General features: G+C 32.0%; 1 protein-coding gene across 1 annotated transcript in view; it reads left to right on the top strand.

The window, feature by feature from the left end:
* The window catches only part of LOC122501536 (hepatic leukemia factor-like), a 311,451-nt gene that overhangs the window by 216,094 nt on the left and 75,788 nt on the right, over positions 1 to 19,569 (top strand). Inside the window, exon 3 of the mRNA XM_043611076.1 lies at positions 13,917 to 14,098. Coding sequence (XP_043467011.1) covers positions 13,917 to 14,098 — 182 coding nt within the window. The remainder of the gene's footprint in view (positions 1 to 13,916; positions 14,099 to 19,569) is intronic.

The following is a 19,569-nucleotide window of genomic DNA, read 5'->3' as shown; positions in this document are numbered from 1 at the left end:
CAGAAATGGACAAGACAGAAAAGGAAACCTAACCTCAGATAGAACTCGGTCTAGAAATTATTATACCGTACATCGAAAATAATTACCCGAAAATAGAGAATTTTACAGAATCTCCAACGGAAAATTACCTAAACAAATTAGCGGTACTAAAGTACGACCGAGAACCAATTACTGCTGTTAGGGACAATTATGTACATTTCATGGCATCAGATTTGGAACCGAACGATTATACAGCCAAATTGATGATCGCTATAGGAGCAATAGACTTGTTAGAAATGAAATCGAAAAAGCCAAAAAAGGGACAAATATTAGTCACTGAATTTGGACCATAAGAAGTAGTAGGGATAACAGAAAAATAAGCTGCGACGACTTTTTGGAATACCAGATGTTAAATAAAGAAATAACTGTAGCTAAACTACTTCGTGAACAATTAATGGAACTTATACAAGAATTGAAACAAAAACCAAATGCAATTAAGAAACTCTCATTTCAAAATAGGAAAAAACGAAATACATCATTAATCGGATTTATAGGAAAAATAGCAGGACCAACAATAGAAATTTTAACTTACGACGATGGAGAAAGATATTAACGACACTTTACAGAACTAAACGAGGCACAGAAAAACATATCACATTAAGTAGGAAAACAAACCCATTTAGTACGAACAGACTTACAAAATTTATACGACTTAGCACAAAAACAACATAATAGATCAGAAGAAGAAAGAAAAAGACTTTACAAACTGGAAGAAGATATTCTCGACATAGAATCCAAATTAACCACTACAGATTTTATGCTACAACTACAAAAAACATCTAGACGCTGGAACGAACAAATAGAAACCTAGCATGGACTAGAGGAAGCTTTAAACGTCACATTGAAAGCCCTAGAAGGAAAATTACACCCGAAACTACTAAATAATGAACAAATAAAAACAATAGCAACCGAAGCACATAAATTCTTAGAAAATCAGGAATACCCTATGCATATAGACAATCTAAATGTCGCAACGATAACGGAAATTTTAAAAATAGGGATACAAGTAAAAGGAGAAAAATTAATAATAACCCTCGACATTCCTCTCTTAGAAAAAGAATGATATTTGTTATACAAAATGCATGAATTACCAGTATTACAATCAATAGGATAAATAGGAAACAGAGCATATATCACCCCCCACTCTAAATATATAGCTACCAGCATTGAAGGACGACACTATTTTTATTTAGAAGAAGAACAATTAAGAAATTGTCAATTAGTAGAAGAAAGATATATATGTTATCCTACTCAAGGAATCTATGATATCATTTTAGCGCCAAGTTGTGAATTAGAATTATTCAGAGAACCTAATAATAACACGTTAAGAAGCTGTGACATCCGGATCACCAAAAATCAACAACCACTATGGGAACCTCTAATCACAACAGGAAATTGGTTGTATTCTCTTACAAAAGAAGAAACCGCATACCTTATCTGCCCTAAAACAAAAGTTAAAACTTTTCAGCTAAAAGAAATAGGGATTATAAAACTGTCACCAAAATGCACCTTAAAGACTGACACAATAAAATTACCTACACTACAAATATTAAACAACCCCCAAGAATACATTTATACACCAAAAATAGAGTTAAAACTAGAAGAAATTTCACCCATTCTAAAGACAATAAGCCCAAAGAAGGAAACAAGTACATCAAATGAGATTCGACCAATTTGGAGAAAAATGGAAACCGACGAAAAATTACAGAAAATAGAAAAAGGATTCGAAATTCAAAGTTTGCACACAATTGGAAACAAGGAACACTAACAACTGTAATAATAATAATCATAATTTACTTGACTATAAAACATTGCGTCAAAGACCATACAAAATTTTTAGGCTGCCTAAAACGAAAAAGAAAAGACAACGAGACAGAAACGCAACAAATGTACGCCATACCGTCCATCCCATCACGACAAATACTTAACAGCCAAGGCATTAGCAGTTTTATAAAAAATCAACAATTACAACCATCACCTTTAACCACTAAACAAGAAATCCTACAACGAAAAGAATGCCAAGAGGAAAATAAACCCACAACAAGCAATACACTACGAAAAGAAAAAAACGCACTAGAAAACCCAATTTCTAAATTACGACACGCAGAATTACCCGAAATTAAATACATAGATATACCCTAAACAAAAAAAACGAAGCTAAATCAAATTTTACAAAAATGTACCTAATTTATCTTGTAAAAAGGCTTAAACAGAATAACTAACAAGCTAAACACATACTAACTCTAAACTAACCTAAGACCATGTACAAATAAGGAAAGACTATAGAATAAAACCAACTAACTATCAACTAATTCAATCTAAATGTTAAAAAAAACAAAAACAAAGAAAAAATTTTTTTTATATAATAAAAAACTAACACTAACATGTGTATAAATCAGGGACCGTCACGGAATCAAAAAAAAATTAAAAAATACTTTTGTTTTGATTCGGATATGGGTATCAGAATCAAAATTCCACTCTATTTAGTTCTGATTCCAATATCAAAATCAAAATTCAAATCTATTTCGTTTCGGTTCCAATATCAAAATCAAAATTAAACTCTATTTCGTTTTGGTTCCAATATCAAAATCAAAATTCAACTCTATTTCGTTTTGGTTTCAATATCAAAATCAAAATTCCATTCTATTTCGTTTTGGTTCCAATATCAAAATTCCATTTTATTTAGTTTTGATTCCAATATCAAAATCAAAATTCTTTTTTGTTTTAATTTTGATAGAATACTACTGCGCATGTATAAGTCTCATTGAACCTAAATTTTGTTGCAAATGTCAAATATATCAGAAGATAATATCGTTTTTACATACGAAATCTGAAATAAAATTCGAATCGACTTCTGTTTCTATAAGAAAACCGAATTGCAGTATTATAATATCAGAATCAAAATAGGAAGTAAATTTTGTTTCGTTAACGTATCAGAATCAATATAGGAAGTGAATTTTGTTTCGTTACATTATCAGAATCAAAATAGGAAGTGAATTTTGTTTCGTTACAGTATCGGAATCAAAATAGGAAGTGAATTTTGTTTCGTTACAGTATCGGAATCAAAATAGAAAGTAAATTTTGTTTCGTTACAGAATCAGAATCAAAATAGGAAGTAAATTTTGTTTCGTTTAGACATGGTAAAACTGGAACTCCAAGAATAAACCTTGAATCGAGCCTCATAGAATCCATGCTGGATGTCATCATCACTGGCGATTTTAATGCAAAATCGCCAGAGTGGGGTGAGACAAGGCTAGACAAGAGAGGAATTCTGATTGGAGAAATGATCTCCAAAAATGATTTAATAGTTGTAAACCAGGGAAAAACCTGGAAATTTAGACGAGGTGCAATCGGATCGATAATAGATCTAACGATCGCATCGTCTAATATATTTAGCCGCATAAGCGACTAGTGGGTCTCTGAGGTATATACAGCAAGTGACCACCAGTACATTGAGTTCTCAGTCTCATTGGAAGACACACGAGGAGGAAAAAGACAGGAAGCTCCTAGTCGCAAAATCTTCTCGTGGAACATTAAGAAACTCGACAAGGAGAAGTTCAGCCGGTCCCTAGAAGAATCTATCTTAATTGAGGATTCTGGTTGGGTGAGGAGGCCGAAAAGTCTAAATGGAGAGGTGCGAGTGGTGCGAAATATAATCGTCGCCGCTTGCAATGCGTCGATGCCACGTCGCAAAGGGGCCTTTCCAAGAAAAAAATCCTTGCACTGGTGGTCAGAGAAGCTGGCCTCCTTGAGAAAGGAATGCCTCAAAGCAAGAAGGACATACACCCGATCTAAGGGAGATCCTTTGCTAAAAGAGGCTTTCAAGGAGGCAAAAAATAACCTCAAGAAAGAGATCCGCAAGTCGCGACGCCGTAGCTGGAAGGACCTAATCGAGGAAGTCGATAAGGACCCATAGGGTCTGGCTTTTAAAATCGTTACTAAGAAATTAGCGACGAGGCAAAAGACCCCCGGCCTGGACAATCCCGATTGGGTCAGAAAGATAATAAATTCTTTGTTTCCTCCTGCAGAACCATACCTTAGAAGGGACTGGAGTTTTTGCAAAGTCGAAGAGGAAGAACTCATCACACTTAGTGAACTGCAAAAAGCAGGTAAAAGATTGAAAACAGGCAAGGCGCCTGGAATCGATGGGATAAGTAACGAGATCCTAAAGTTGGTAATCGACACTTCACCCCAGATTCTGCTTCGATGCTTCAATCTTTGCCTTGAGAGAGGAGAGTTCTTCCGCGACTGGAAGCGACAGAGGTTAGTCCTCCTAAGGAAAGGTGAAAAACCTCTAGATAAGGTTTCATCGTACAGGCCTATATGCCTGTTGGATACTATGGGCAAACTGCTAGAGGATATGGTTCTGCAGAGAATGCAAAGCCACTTGACCGGAGAGAATAGTCTATCGGATCACCAATTTGGTTTCCGTAAAGGCAAGTCCACAGTTGATGCCATCCAGGCAGTTGTGGACATAACCAAAGCAGGAAAAAACAAATTGGGACCTGGAAAAAAGAAGAGCTTCTGCGCGTTGGTAGCAATTGACATACGCAACGCGTTTAATTCCGCAAGATGGAAAGATCTTATCGAGTCGATGAAAAAGAAAAACATGCCGCCCTACTTGTTGCGGATAATGGATAACTATCTTAGCGACAGGTGGGTTATATATGAGGGAGACACCTGCACTCTCAAGGAAGAGATGCAGTGTGGGGCTCCTCAAGGCTCGAGGGTGGGTCCATTTGTATGGAATGTATCTTACGATGATTTTCTGCGAATGGATCTGTCCGAAGGTGCGGTGATCATCGGCTTTGCGGACGACGCGTTGTTCGTGTGCACTGCCGAAAGTGATAAGGCTCTTGGGACATTGGTGAACGAATGTCTGCGACTAGCAAAAAGCTGGCTGGATACCAGAGGTCTTGAAATGGCCCTTGAAAAGACCAAGGCACTGCTGGTCACAGACAGACGTGGTTATGAGCTCCCACGAATCGTGATAGACGGATTCGAGGTCAAGTGGAGTAAGCAAATTAAATATGTTGGCGTGGAGTTAGATAGAAGGTTAAACTTCCATCACCACATGGCTACGGCGTCAAATAAGGCGATCGAGTGTGCGGCTAATCTTTCACGGCTAATGCCAAATGTTGGCGGACCCCGTGAACAAAAAATAAGACTGGTGGCGAGTGTCGCCCACGCTAAAATGCTCTATGCAGCACCAGCGTGGGCCCTATTCCTGAGAAGTAAAAGATGTGTGGCCATCTGTGAAAATATACTGTCGGCGCAGAGATCGATAACAACGCGTATCATCTCTGCGTATAAGACGGTATCTACGAGTGCTGTGCAGGTCCTTGCAAGTGTCCCGCCAGCAGATCTTTTGGCGAGGGAAAGGGAAGAAATGTTTCTCTTTTCTAAGGAAAGCAGTTCCTGGGATGAGGAATTAAGACCAAGCAAGGGCCTGATCCGCAAAGAAGCGAGGCACAAGCTCATAGAAAGATGGCAAGAAAGATGGGATGGTGAGGAAAAAGGTCGATGGACATATCGCCTTATCCCGGCACTCGCCTCCTGGATAAATAGGAAACACGGTCAGGTTTCCAATTATCTGACTCAGGCGCTCACAGGTCACGGGTGTTTTAACTCGTAACTGTGTCGCTTTAAATTACGCGAGGATGAGGTGTGTGCATATTGCCAGTTTCCTGAAGACAACCCGGAGCACACCCTCTTCTCATGCAAGAAATGGGACTTGGAGAGGCGGGCCATGTTCGAAGGTGTAAACAGTCAAGTTACACCGGAGAACATGGTATCGCTGATGACCCAGTCAGAAGAGAATTGTCGGCAAGTCGAGAACTTCATAATCTCGGTTATGTCGAGGAAGGATCTTGACGGCCGCCAAAAAGCGTAATTTAAACAGCTTTTAATTTGTTTGTTTGTCTTTTTTTATTAATTTTTTTGTGATTTATTTGTCCTTATACATTTTTTAATTTGTCTTGTGTTTTTTATTCATTTTTGTACAGTTTTATCTTCTTCAAATTATACGTTGAAGAAAGTTCCAGGAGCCCAGTAATAACGATACACGTATTTTTTAAACGCCCAAGACCAACGATATTCTTGGTACTATACCGCATTATCGCACAGTGGGCCAGGATCGTCAAATTTTGGCCAAAAATGCAATTTTTGAACTTTCAAATATGCACAAAAGAATTTATCCATAGTATTTAACAGTAAATAAGAAATTTATTGGATAAAGGATTTGTTAAATAATAAAAAATGGTGTCTTCTGGAACTATTTAAAGATTAACATTTAAGATAAAATAATAAAATGTTTTTGATTAAAATACTTAATATATCTAGAAATAAATTAATTATTTTTGTATAAATACTTATTTTTTCTCATCAATAGATATATTGAAGTAAAAAAACTAATAGTTACTTTAAAAAAATAAAATTTATTAAAATGTAGCTCCATTGAAGTTAACAAATAGTGGATTTTTCAATAGAGTGCCGACTTTCAGTTAGTCGAGCTCCTCCGAGCCGCATAATATTTGGAAAAACAAGTTATAGAACGATTACTTAGCATGTCTACTTTGACGCCAATATGTGCTATTTTGCGCCTTTTCATATTTTTTCAACATAACAATAATATTGCAATAAACACATAAATATATGCAATAAATATATAAAGACAATTTTCAAAAGTAATCAATTATAATAAACAGTGGTATTTAATGGTTTTTGTGTCGCTGATTACGAATCAGATGTCAGATTTCAAAAATTCAAAATGGCGGATCCAATATGGCGGACATGAAATTTTAAAATCATTAAATTTGAATTAAACATAGGTATCTATGGGTTTTTTGCATACACTGCAAAAAGAAATATCTTTTTTAAGATGTTTTGGTAGTCTTTTTTAAGTGATTTGAAATATCTTAATTTAAGATGTTTAAAGTATCTTATCGCTAAACATTTTATTAAGACAGAAACATCTTAATTTAAGATACTTTAAAAAACTTACAGAAGTATCTTACTTTTTAAGACAAAAAAAATATCTAAGACGTATAAAACATCTTAAAAATCAGTAAGATACTTTGGAAAACATCTTATTTTAAGATGTAAGATACCATTTTTCCATTTTACATCTTATTTTAAGATATCAAATAAGACACCTATTTTTGCAGTGTAGAGTTATTAGAATAGAGTGCGCGAGTTATACCTTTTACCGTAAGAGGCATTCTTAGGCGCATAGAAAGAGACAAAAGCATGAAAGTAGACCCCTTATCTTACCTTCTTTAATGGCGCATGTGCAAGAATAAAAGTTTTTGGTTCGGTTTTTGTCTAAAAAGATCGCATGAAAAATTCTTTTAAATATAATAAAATTAAATGTAAAATAGATATTTTACAATAAATAGGGTAGAGTGGGATTAAAAAGTCATGTTGAAAAAAGCTATTTGGCTGTTATTTGAAGTTAAGACGCAACTTTTGATTCTAGTTTGAATGTCGTATCGATAATATTATAGTAATTGGAATTTTTAATTTTGAGCTGCTTATTTCGATGAGTATAAATTGAAAGCAGGTAAACTTAACATAAAATACCATTTTTCCTGCTAACAATGTTTTTAAATTATTTATTTGTAACGTAAATAAAAGAAAAATATAATTGCTAGCAAGCAAGCAACAATTGTTTCGATGCATCAGCTGTTTCACTATCGCGCATGCGTTATTAGAGAAAGAAAGAAAAGGGGTCTACTTTTCGTATGGCTGTCTAACATTTTGGTCGCTTTCGCACTCTATGCTAATAACTCTATGGTTTTTTGGGTCGCTGATTACGAATCTGATGTCAGATTTCAAGAAATCAAATTTTTTTTTGTTGGTTATATACCCAATCTAAAATCCACTTGAATTCTTACATCAGATTCGTAATCAGCGACCTAAAAAACCCCTAGATACAAAGATTCATAAAAATCGATTAATTTTAAAAATTGTATGTCCGCCATTTTGAATTCCTAATTTTGAATTTTCGAAATCTGACTTCAGATTCGTAATCATCGACCCAAAAAACCTTTAGATATTTATGCTTCATTAAAATTGATTCATATAAAAAAATTTATGTCCGCCATATTGGATCCGGCATTTTGAATTTTTGAAATCTGATTTCAGATTCGTAATCAGCGACCCCAAAAACTGTAAGTAGCATACTTGTTATTCGTAAATATCTTGTTCTCTTTTAAATAATGATGATTTTTGGCCAAAAATCGACGATCCTGGCCCACTGTTTATCGAAAGACACTCGCCCATCAAAAAAACGAGTATGCAGGACAGGCCAAGGCCCAAAAACAGCCCTTAAATCAGCATCTTGCCATGGACTAACTAAGACACGCACACTAAAAAAAATATATATACACTTTTAATATCAACTAAACCAAAAAAAAGTAGAAAAGAAGAGAAATAATAAAACACACTTACCCTCTTTCCCCACTTTCAAACGAAATACGCTGCGCATCCTCGATCTCGGTAATTTTCATCAATAAAAAATCCTCTGTTTTCACAACGCCACGCTCCACAAAACTCAACACCTGACTCATAAGAGAAAAATCAAATGATGCCATTTTTTTATCTTTATACCCTTTTGCAATTAAAACACTAACACCCCAAAAACAATGAACCAAAAATAGACAACTACTCTAAACGAAAGATTTGCAAAGACTGACAAAGTACAAGAAACAAATAACCACGACTAACCAAAACTGCAAGCCAGCAAAACCAAAACCGTGAGAAACTAAAGAAAAAATTTGCAAACCGAAGACAAAAGTACCCAACTTACATAGACATTCAACAAATTCTGCGTACGGAAACACAAAATACAAATCATAAAACAATTCTAACAAAAATCCAAGAATAAATCAAAATTTAAAGAATTAATCCAAAATGACTAACAACAAAAATGTCTACAAATTTTTTTTTCTCCTTTTCTTAAATAAATTTGAAATCGCCAATAACGAAATTTCAAAATATTTTTTTTCTCCCCTAACAAGTTCTAAAATTTTAAGAATAAATTGCTATATTATAAATATAAATTTTGAGTTAAAATTCAAATATTTTTTTTTATCCTGTTCTTCCTAAACACAACCACCAGTACATTGCCAACTTCTCTATAAACTGACAAGGGACGACAGTTCATATAAAAGGGGGGCAGTAACAACAATTTTGTTGTCACACTTCTACAAAATTTTTTTATAATTTTTTTTTCTTAACGCAATTACGAGCTACAATAAACTTTAATGAATCGAAGTAAAATAAAACACTTGTATAATTATTATATCTTCTTTATTACGTTAGTCGAATACGAAAATATCAAATTACCGTTAGATTTTTATTTTATTATTTTTTTTACTTACCTTAGAGTTATACTGACACAGAAAACCAGATTTGCGAATTCAGTATTTTCACGTTAAACCACAGCTCATTTCTTTTATCGTAATTTAATTTTTTTTATATTTATTTAATTTTCATTTCTTTTCCTAAACCAGGGAATCAATTGATTTTTTTCTCTCTCTTTTGACAAATTTACTTACCTTTCAGAAAACCATTTATGTAAAAAAAGGAATAAAATTTTGTAAAACTCGAAAGAGTTATCCAACATCACAATATGCCAAGGACACAACACTGGACCACAACATAAACAACACGCATTCATAGCAGCTGACAAGGGACGTCAGCCTAATAAAAGGGGGGCATTTGTTACGGCCGAACTCCGTAACTTTTTAAATTGTTAATATATTTTTTAATTATACTTAAACTAAAATTACGTACATCACTAATTCAAACAACACAAGATTTTGTTAACATACCTTAAACATTTACACAAAAACAACCTTTTGTAATTTCACAAAAGGGACATTCTTCTTTTTGAATTCTTAATCTAAGATATGTTAATCGGATAAAAATCTAGTTCTATTTAATTAATAGATTTAATGAAATTTAACATTCCTTTCAATTTCACAATTTCGAGGTGAAAAACCTAAGAATATAACAGGGTATTTCTTAATGAATTCCTTTCTTGGACAAACAGTTTGTTGACCTTTGGAGAAATATCTAGAAAATATAAAAGAATAAATTTCCCAATATAAGGAGTGGTGCATCCAAGTCACTGAACTTGGAACACGCCACTGCCTAAATCTTCAAGCTTGCAGAATTGGATTGGCAACAGTCAAGTGCAATGAACTTAACATATGATTTCCCCACTAAATCGTCTTTTAATAAAATTGATTGACACTGGAAAATCTGGGCAGTTTAGTACAGGTCGTAGTCATCTGTAGTTGTATCCGGCAGTTTTGGCCAGGCAATTCTAAGTCCGGCAATTGGCCGTGTTGATCGTGAAGATCAAAGTTAAATTTGGAATCCCTGAGCAAGGGATTTTCTCAGAAAGTTGTAAGGGTTTAATAAAAGTTTATTCAGTAAAGTGAATTATAATTGAGAATAATATAAAATAATTTAAAAAAGTAAAGAAAGGTTGAATTTAAAAGTTATATTGAATATAAATAATTAATAAAAGTGATAAGTAAAAAATAATAAAAAAAATAAAAGAAAATATTAAAAAAAATAACAAAGTGAATAAAAAGAAATATAAGAATTTGTGAAAAAATATAAAGTGAAGAAATTAAAAGAGAATATTAAAAAGCCTAGTATCAGCAAGAATAAAATAAAAGTAATTTTAATAAAAGAATATCAATTTAAATATATTTTTTAAAGACAGCCTTTATTTACGGGGTTTAAGTCTTGAATTTGTGCAATAAAAGGGATATTAAAGTTCAAAACGAAATATCAATCTAGTGAACCTAGATTGGGTATATCTTTAGTTTTTCGGAAAAGCAACTTAAAATATACAAAGTTAGAAAGTGTCATTTGGATTATTATTTCATGGAGATCAAATTACTGAGTAGTGAGTATAAAAATCTTACACCACATAACACACACTACAATTTCATTCCCACATATACAAAATACTTTCTTTTACACAGATAAAAATTAGATTATTTGTATTACGGACTTTTGGGCAAAAATATACAATTAATTGATTTCATCTTAATATTGCATTTTAATTTAAACATCCTAATAATTTTCCTATCTTCTCATTTTACTCAAGAGTAGGGTTCTCAACCTCTTAGTTGAATCAATAACTAAGTAGAGGGGGAATCCACTACCTTTACAATTTCTTTTGTCTGAAGGACACGTAAGTTAAAGTTTTAAAAATTATTCTTTTAAAATTAAATTTCTAAATCTTACTTTAACAGTTAATTTTCTGACATTTGTATTTACAAAAAAATCGTGATTTAAAGATTGGTATGTTTTTGGGCCGTGCGCGTGCAGCCGTACCGATAATTCCCGACGGTAGTGTAATTTTCTTTATTAATTTTATTTTTCGTTTCATTGCTTTTCTTTAATTATTTCATTTTTGTGATTTATTATTTAATTTATTATTTATTTAAATATATCGATAATTAATTAATATTATTTATTTATTATTATTTAATTTAATTACTATTATTAAATTTGTTAATATAGATTGATTTTGAGTATTTCACAATATTTTAAAACATCGGACATATTAATTCCTTTGCTTTATGTTTTAAGAACTAATTTGAGAACTTTAAATTTTTTTGGTCGCCGTTTTGGAGCCGCCATTTTAAATTTTTGACTAAATATTTGGCTTTAGAGACCTCAAAAACCCACGAATGAGCATTTTCAGCCAAATTCGTAAACTTAAAAAAATTTTTGGTCGCCATTTTAAAGCCGCCATTTTTAATTTAAAATTTTCAATAACGGATTTGGATTCAGCTACCCCAAAAACCCCCGAGTAGGCATTTTTAGCAAGATTCGTTAACTTTTATATATCCTTTTTTTTCGATGCCGATATAGCGGTCATACACACTGGGGCACGAATTATTTTTGCCTCTATAGACGTCAAACACTGTAAAGGGGTTAATGAAATTTATTTACAATCTCAACTAGTTTCGAACTATATATAGTTTCGGTATTAAAACTAAAACAAATTACGATTTAGTATCAAAATTGGTACTAAATTCGAATCTTTCTTTTTACAGTGTTTGTTTGTCTTTTTTAATTCCTTCGCAGTACTGCACGCAAACAATATTTTATCTGGAACAACTACAAATTTTATTATATTAGCGAAATTTTTAGTTGTTTTATTTAAGACTTTCGCTATTCTAGAGAAAATTATCGTTGTTCCAGCTGAAATGTTATTTCCGTGTGGTTTTGTGTTAAAACCAGTTTTCTGATAGTTTTTTAACTCCGAAATAGTACTGATTCGGTTTTTGAGTCAGTATACTCCCAGTACTGATCGGGTTCCTACAGTCAGTACTGAGGCAGTACCATGCCGGTGTTAAGGGCATTTGAATCATTACAACGTCACCGTTTTAAAACACAAATTTTTCCGGTATCTGCTGTGACGATGTGAATTGTCGTTCTTTATTTTGTCGAAATTCTGAATCGTCATGTCATCTGTCGGAATTATCCCTGAACCGTGATCGTTAATTGGTATGGTAATTTAGAAAGTCGGAACTGCCGTGTGACCCACTATCAGTGGTGAATGTGTGTCGCGCGGCTAGTTAGTAGGAGAGAAAGTGGTAGAGGGCAGAGCCGCTGTCTATTAGAAAGAGATAGAGAGAGGAGAGCCAGCGGAACGAGAGAGAAGAAGAGTTGAAGAAGACGAGCACGTGTGGAGAAAAGCCAGAAACAGGTGTCATTAGTTTTCGCCGACATTTTGGCAGTCAGTTGGCCTACGAGTAATGTAGGAGAGTGTTCTGCGAGAAGTGTAGAAAGAGAGTAGAGGGTCGGATTATCAGAGAAGTGTGTGTTGTCAGAAAACTTGTTGTTGAGAGAAGAAGGTGTCGTTTTGTGAAATAAAACTGAGATTGTGAAAAGTGAATTATTTGAGTGTTGGATTATTTCTCTTCCCTCAATTAAGGAATCCCTTGGAAGGAGTGTGCCTAAATAAGGAAAGAGAGAAACCGAGAAGCGTCGTTGGGGTGAGTCAGTATCGGGCCAGTATTGTACCAGTCGTGTCTCGTCGTTGGCATTTCTGCTTGCCAATTTGTTCAGGCAGAATTTCCTCTGACGATTGAGAGCGTCTCAGAGGTGTTGTTGTTTGTCGGGTTGTTGTTAAAGAGTCGAGCAGTTTATTAATTGAGCTTAAAAATTAATTGGCGCCTGACGGCGAAATTTATTTAATTTAAATTTCATATAAATAGTTGTTGAAAGCGTCGGATTTTGCCTGACGTTTAGCAGAAACTTTTAGCTTAAAATTCAATTAGTTAAAATCTTACGTTACACTGCCTAATAGAGTTTTGAATAATTTTTAGTAGAAGTAATTAAAAAATATTTATAATAATATAGCTTATGTCTGTTATGTACAAACTAATTGAAATTTTAGGTTTAATAGGATTTTTGAACAAATATTAACCTCTCACTTTTTCAAGTTTTACAACACAAATCTTCCCCGTATCTGGTTAAAATTTTTTCCAAAATTATTTTAAACCTAAAATTTTCAATCAATTTGCACATAACAGACGTAATCTATATTGTTATAAACATTTTTCAATAACTTTCATTAAAAATTATTTAAAACTCTATTAACCAGATACCGGAAAAATTTGTGTTGTAAAACTGTGACGTCATATTGGTTTAAATGCCCTTAAACTCCGTCACAGTTCCTGACATTTCTACATGGATAATTCTATAGAGCCACTTAATTAATAGTCAAGTAGCTTATCCATTAAATATTTAGTTCTTGTACAATAGATTTTTTTTATAATTTTTAACAAAACAATTGTGTCTGTATTTATAGTCACGACATGTTTTTTATTTTATAGAATCATTGATGAGTAGACATTTATTTAATGCTGGTGTAGCAAGTTTTCATCAAAGGAAACCTCGAAGTGAAAAAAAACCAATTCCTGACGAACAAAAAGATGACAAATATTTTGAGAGGCGAAAACGTAATAATCAAGCTGCAAAAAAATCTCGTGACGCTCGTAAAATTCGTGAAGACCATGTAAGTTTATAAATAGGTTAATAATAATAATAATAATAATAATCACCAAAAAAATTAAGACTTTTTTCTAAATGTGAATCAGTTTAAATTTTAACTAATTCAGATTTAGAGTATATTTATATTAGAAAACTGAAAAAAAAATATTAAAAACTATTAAAAACTATTCAAAAATATATTCTTATGTGATGAGTACGTTGAAAATTAGTGTATGGCTGATTTCATTTAAATTGACATATTCTTGTTCCTTGAAAAAAAAAATTTTTACACTATCGGCGGAAATTGTGCGACCGCTAACACCTCGAGCTATTAAAAAACATGCCCGCACAGAAACAGTGATAAGTCCGTCAAAAATTCAGCTACATGCTTTTTTTAAATTGCATTGGAAAGCTTATTAAATTTATAATGAAATACCACTATTTTAAGTTGTATTGCATCGATAGGAAGCGAGATACAGTCAACTCTACTAATAGTGCCGCTATCAATAGTGCCACTTCTCCTCTTTCTCGCTCGAGCTCTATCCCCACTTTAGCGACTCTAGCACGGCTTCTGAATTTCGAGTTTCCCCTAAGAGAGAAATATACAAACAGTGGGGGTACTACAGTTCCAAGAAAAGTCGTAAACGCTGTGCAATTTTGCGGCACTATTGATAGAGTTGACTGTATCATGTTATAAACACAAAAAAATAATTCTATTTTTTTCGGAATTTCTTTCCCTGACTTTGAATCCTGGCAACATTTAGAAAAGTTGATAAAAAAAATTGCTACTTTTACAGACTATTCCTTTCTAATTTAAACTTTAAATAGAGACCAAGAACACCAAAAAATATTAACGGGTTCTCAAGAAAATTTTGCTTCGCACGGTCAGACTCTTTTTGTAATATCTTGGGAACCCGTTTTTTTTGCTTCTCTTGGTCTCTATTTAAAGTTTAGATTACAAGAAATAGTCTGTAACAGTAGCAATTTTTTTATCAACTTTTCTAAATTTTGCCAGGATTCAAAGTCAGGGAAAGAAATTCCGAAAAAAATAGAAATATATAATAATACATTATAATATGAAATGAAATATGGAATCGATTTTTTCAGAAAAAATTACGACAAATGACCCTGTCCCCCCACCTTAACTTCTACATATCATAACCTAGTGAACTAAAATTCGGTAGACATACTCAATTTTAAGTGTAGATTACAGGAATATATATATTGTTATATTGTTATATTGCTATATTGTTCCCTTAATCTACACGTAAAAATAAGTATGTGTACTGAATTTCAACTCTCCAAGTCCTTATATTCAGAAGTTAAGGGGGGACAGGGTCATTTTTTGAAAAAATTTTATTTATTTCCTTTCTAGTTTGCAAATATGACAGCCAATCAGGTTTGCTATATTTTTCCTGTAATCTACACTTAAAATTGAGTATGTCTACCGAATTTTAGCTCACTAGGTTATGATATGTAGAAGTAAAGGTGGGGGGACAGGGTCATTTGTCGTAATTTTTTCTGAAAAAATCGATTTCATTCAGTGCTATAGTTCGTAACCATGACTTTCAATCGGGTTCGCTATATTTTTCCTGTAATCTAGACGTGAAAATACGTATCTGTACCGAATTTCAGCTCACCAGTTTGAGATATATAGAAGTTAAGGGGGGCAACCTATTGTGAGTGTCTGGGACGGACTCACGAGTGATTTAAGAAGGGTTCCGTCAGTACACCTACGGTGTTAGGGAACCCTAGAAATTCAATTTTTCTCGCTTTTTATTTGTTTTTATCATGAAAACTAAATTATTTACAACCAAAAGTTAACATGTACATCTATTTTATTACCTTTTGTAAGGTTTTAGAAAAAAAAAATTTAATAGTAAAACATTAATTATCTACTTAAATTTAAAATTAGAACAGTTAGATAAATTAATTATTATCTACTAATGTGCATAAAAAAACTTTAATATGTTGATTATCTTCACTGTGAAAAAAGGTTCTAAATTAGAGCTAATTTCGGTATTGAAATAGAACCATAAATTACGATTTAGTACCAATTTTGGTACTAAATTAATACCTTTCTGTTTACAGTGTTTTGAATAATGGTTATTTTCCCTTAGAGGGTCATCTTATTTTTCCACCTATGCGGTCATGAACAATTTAAATTATTTTAGCAGGGATTTTTTCTACGCTTTTTTAGCACCAAATAGAAGCCTTTAAGGCCTGAGGTCTTTAAAAAAATAGAAAAAAATTTTTTTCGGCCCACCCTATTATTCATCTTACGAACACTTAAAAATGATGGGTATAATAACACTTTCAGTGCCGATTGAAGGACACGATAATCAAGAAAAATAATGAAATCGTATTTTTTAACAATACGCTGGCAAATGTATAAAATCAGTTTTCAAGGAAAATCGCTCAAGAATTGCTTACAACTGCTTAGCGGTTCAGGAAATACAGATTTTTTAAAAATGACATTTTTTACGTAAATTTATCTTTAAATGCCTATAACTCGGTCAAAAATTGATCAAATTGGACGTTTTTATAATGAAAAGTTTTGTTTTCACGCGTAGTTTTTAATAAAAAAATTTTTTAAATAATTTACAATAAGATTTTAAAATTTTTTAAATAAAATTTCATTTTTAACAATGTATGTATTGATCAATTTTTTCAAAATTTTTGTTAGAAACTAGCATTAAATTAACAATTTTTAAGCCTTGTCCGATCGTGGGCAAACTATGGGATCTTTTTATTTTAAAGTTTTTAATTTTTATATATACAGTGGTGGCCAAATAACTAACTTGCCATTTGACAAAATCACACAAATTTTTCACAGCAAATGTGTTTTTAGACTAAGTCTCTACAAACTTAACCTTCTTTCTGTGTAAAATTGAGATTTGGTCAAATGACAAGTTTGGCCTACCGTTTTCAATGTGAATATAAAAATTAAAAATTTCAAAATAAATAGATCCTATCGTTTGCCCACGATCGGACAAGGATTAAAAATTGTTAATTTAGTGCTAGTTTCTTACAAAAATCGATACATACATTGTTAAAAATGAAATTTTATTTTAAAATTTTTTTAATCTTATCGTAAATTATTTAAAAAATTTTTTTAAATATTTTTTTTAAAAACTACGCGTGAGAACAAAACTTTTTATTATAAAAACGTCAAATTTGATCAATTTTTGACCGAGTTATAAGCATTTAAAAAAAATTTACGTAAAAAATGTCATTTTTCAAAAATCTGTATCTCCTGAACCGCTTAGTGAAAAAATTTGAAAAAAATTAAGGTAGCTCATTTCAAAGAGTACTAAAAAAAATGTTTAAAAAAAATTTGAGATGCAAAAGCAAAATAATTTCCGATTTGGCGTGGAATGACTTATGGGTGATTCTACAAACGAAGGACGAAAATCAAAAAAATTTGGACACAACATTTTTTTCTCATTTAAGGTCTGAAAAGTATTTTAACTTCAAGTTAATGGTACTAATAAAGACATCCATAAGTGTCCAGACAAAATATTAAAAATTACAAAAGTTATGGTTATTTATAAACAATTTATCCAGAGAATTAAAATCCTGTCAAGAAAATTCACATTAACATAAAAATTAATGAATGGATTATTATAAAAATGGTTACTGGGGGTTTACGGGGTTGCTGATTAAGAATCCAATGTCAGTTTTTCAAAATTCAAAATGGCGGATCCAATATGGCAAACGAATTTTGAAAAAACTTATCGTATTCGTCTAAAAATCGTTACCCGGGAGTTTTTGAGGTTGCTGATTAAGATTCTAATGTCAGTTTTTCAAAATTCAAAATGGCGGATCCAATATGGCGGACAAATATTTAAAATTCACTTTAAAATCATTGGAAACTACTTACGTGGGGGGTTTTGTAGTGTCGCAGGTTACGAATTCGCAGTCCGTTTTTTGAATTTTAAAATGTCTGATCCATCTACACAGTGGGCCAGGATCGTCAAATTTTGGCCAAAAATACAATTTTTTAACTTTCAAATATGCACAAAAGAATTTATCCACAGTATTTAATAGTAAATAAGGAATTTATTGCATAAAGGATTTGTTAAATAATAAAAAATTGTGTCTTCTGGAACTATTTAAAGTTTATCATTTGAGATAAAATAATAAAATGTTTTTGATTGAAATACTTAATATATCTAGAAATAAATTAATTATTTTTGTATAAGTACTTATTTTTTCTCATCAATAGATATATTGAAGTAAAAAAACCAATAGTTACTTTAAAAAAATAAAATTTATTAAAATGTAGCTCCATTGAAGTTAACAAATAGTGGATTTTTTAATAGAGTGCCGACTTTCAGTTAGTCGAGCTCCTCCGAGCCGCATAATATTTGGAAAAACAAGTTATAGAGCGATTACTTAGCATGTCTACTTTGACGCCAATATGTGCCTTTTTGCGCCTTTTCATATTTTTTCAACATAACAAGAATATTGCAATAAACATATAAATATATGCAATAAATATATAAAGACAATTTTCAACAAGTTGTTCATTTCATGACCATTTAGCTTCCTCAACATATAAAATATAAATTCGTGACGTAATTCACTTACATTTCATATGCAAATTGCTTCTTTTTTATGATAGAATAATCATTTAAAAATATTAATATTAAATAAATTATGAAAAAATACAAAATTTGTTTTTGTTGTGAAAAAGAAAAATTTCTATTAATTTTATAAATTTTGATAAAAAATATACTTTGTATACATCAATCGATGTGTTTCCTTGTCAGGAATGTAATTTTGAGAATAATTAATTAAAATATTAGCAAAATTTCAAGACAATCCATCAAAATTTGTTTGAGATAATTTGTACACAATTTTTGTGACATACACAAACACACATACATCTGGACATTTGCTCAGAATTGAATATACATATGTTATAGATGAAAATGAGTCCATATAACCTTCTTTTGAAAAATTGAAAATCGTCACGAATGCAAAGCTTCCTTATGAGGAAGCAAAATTAATCAATTATGATGAACAGTGGTATTTAATGGTTTTTTGTGTCGCTGATTACAAATCTGATGTCAGATTTCAAAAATTCAAAATGGCGGATCTAATATGGCGGGCATAAAAATTTTAAAATCAATAAATTTGAATCAAACATAGGTATCTATGGGTTTTTTGCAAACACTGCAAAAAGAAGTATTTTATTTAAGATGTTTTGGTAGTTATTTTTAAGATGTTTTGGTAGTCTTTTTTAAGTTATTTGAAATATCTTAATTTAAGATGTTTAAAGTATCTTATCGCTAAACATCTTATTGAGACAGAAACATCTTAATTTAAGATACTTTAAAAAACTTACAGAAGTATCTTACTTTTTTAACCACTTCACTGGCAGGGCGTTCTAAATGGCGTTCTACGCGCCGAGGCCCAGACTGGCAAAAACACCGAAATGGCGTTCCTAATAAAACTTAATTTTTTAAAAGTGTACACTACTTTTAACTT

The sequence above is a fragment of the Leptopilina heterotoma genome, unplaced genomic scaffold (genome assembly GCF_015476425.1).
Source record: "Leptopilina heterotoma isolate Lh14 unplaced genomic scaffold, ASM1547642v1 Lhet_210, whole genome shotgun sequence".
Taxonomy (NCBI): domain Eukaryota; kingdom Metazoa; phylum Arthropoda; class Insecta; order Hymenoptera; family Figitidae; genus Leptopilina; species Leptopilina heterotoma.
This window is presented reverse-complemented; position numbering and strand designations above follow the sequence as displayed.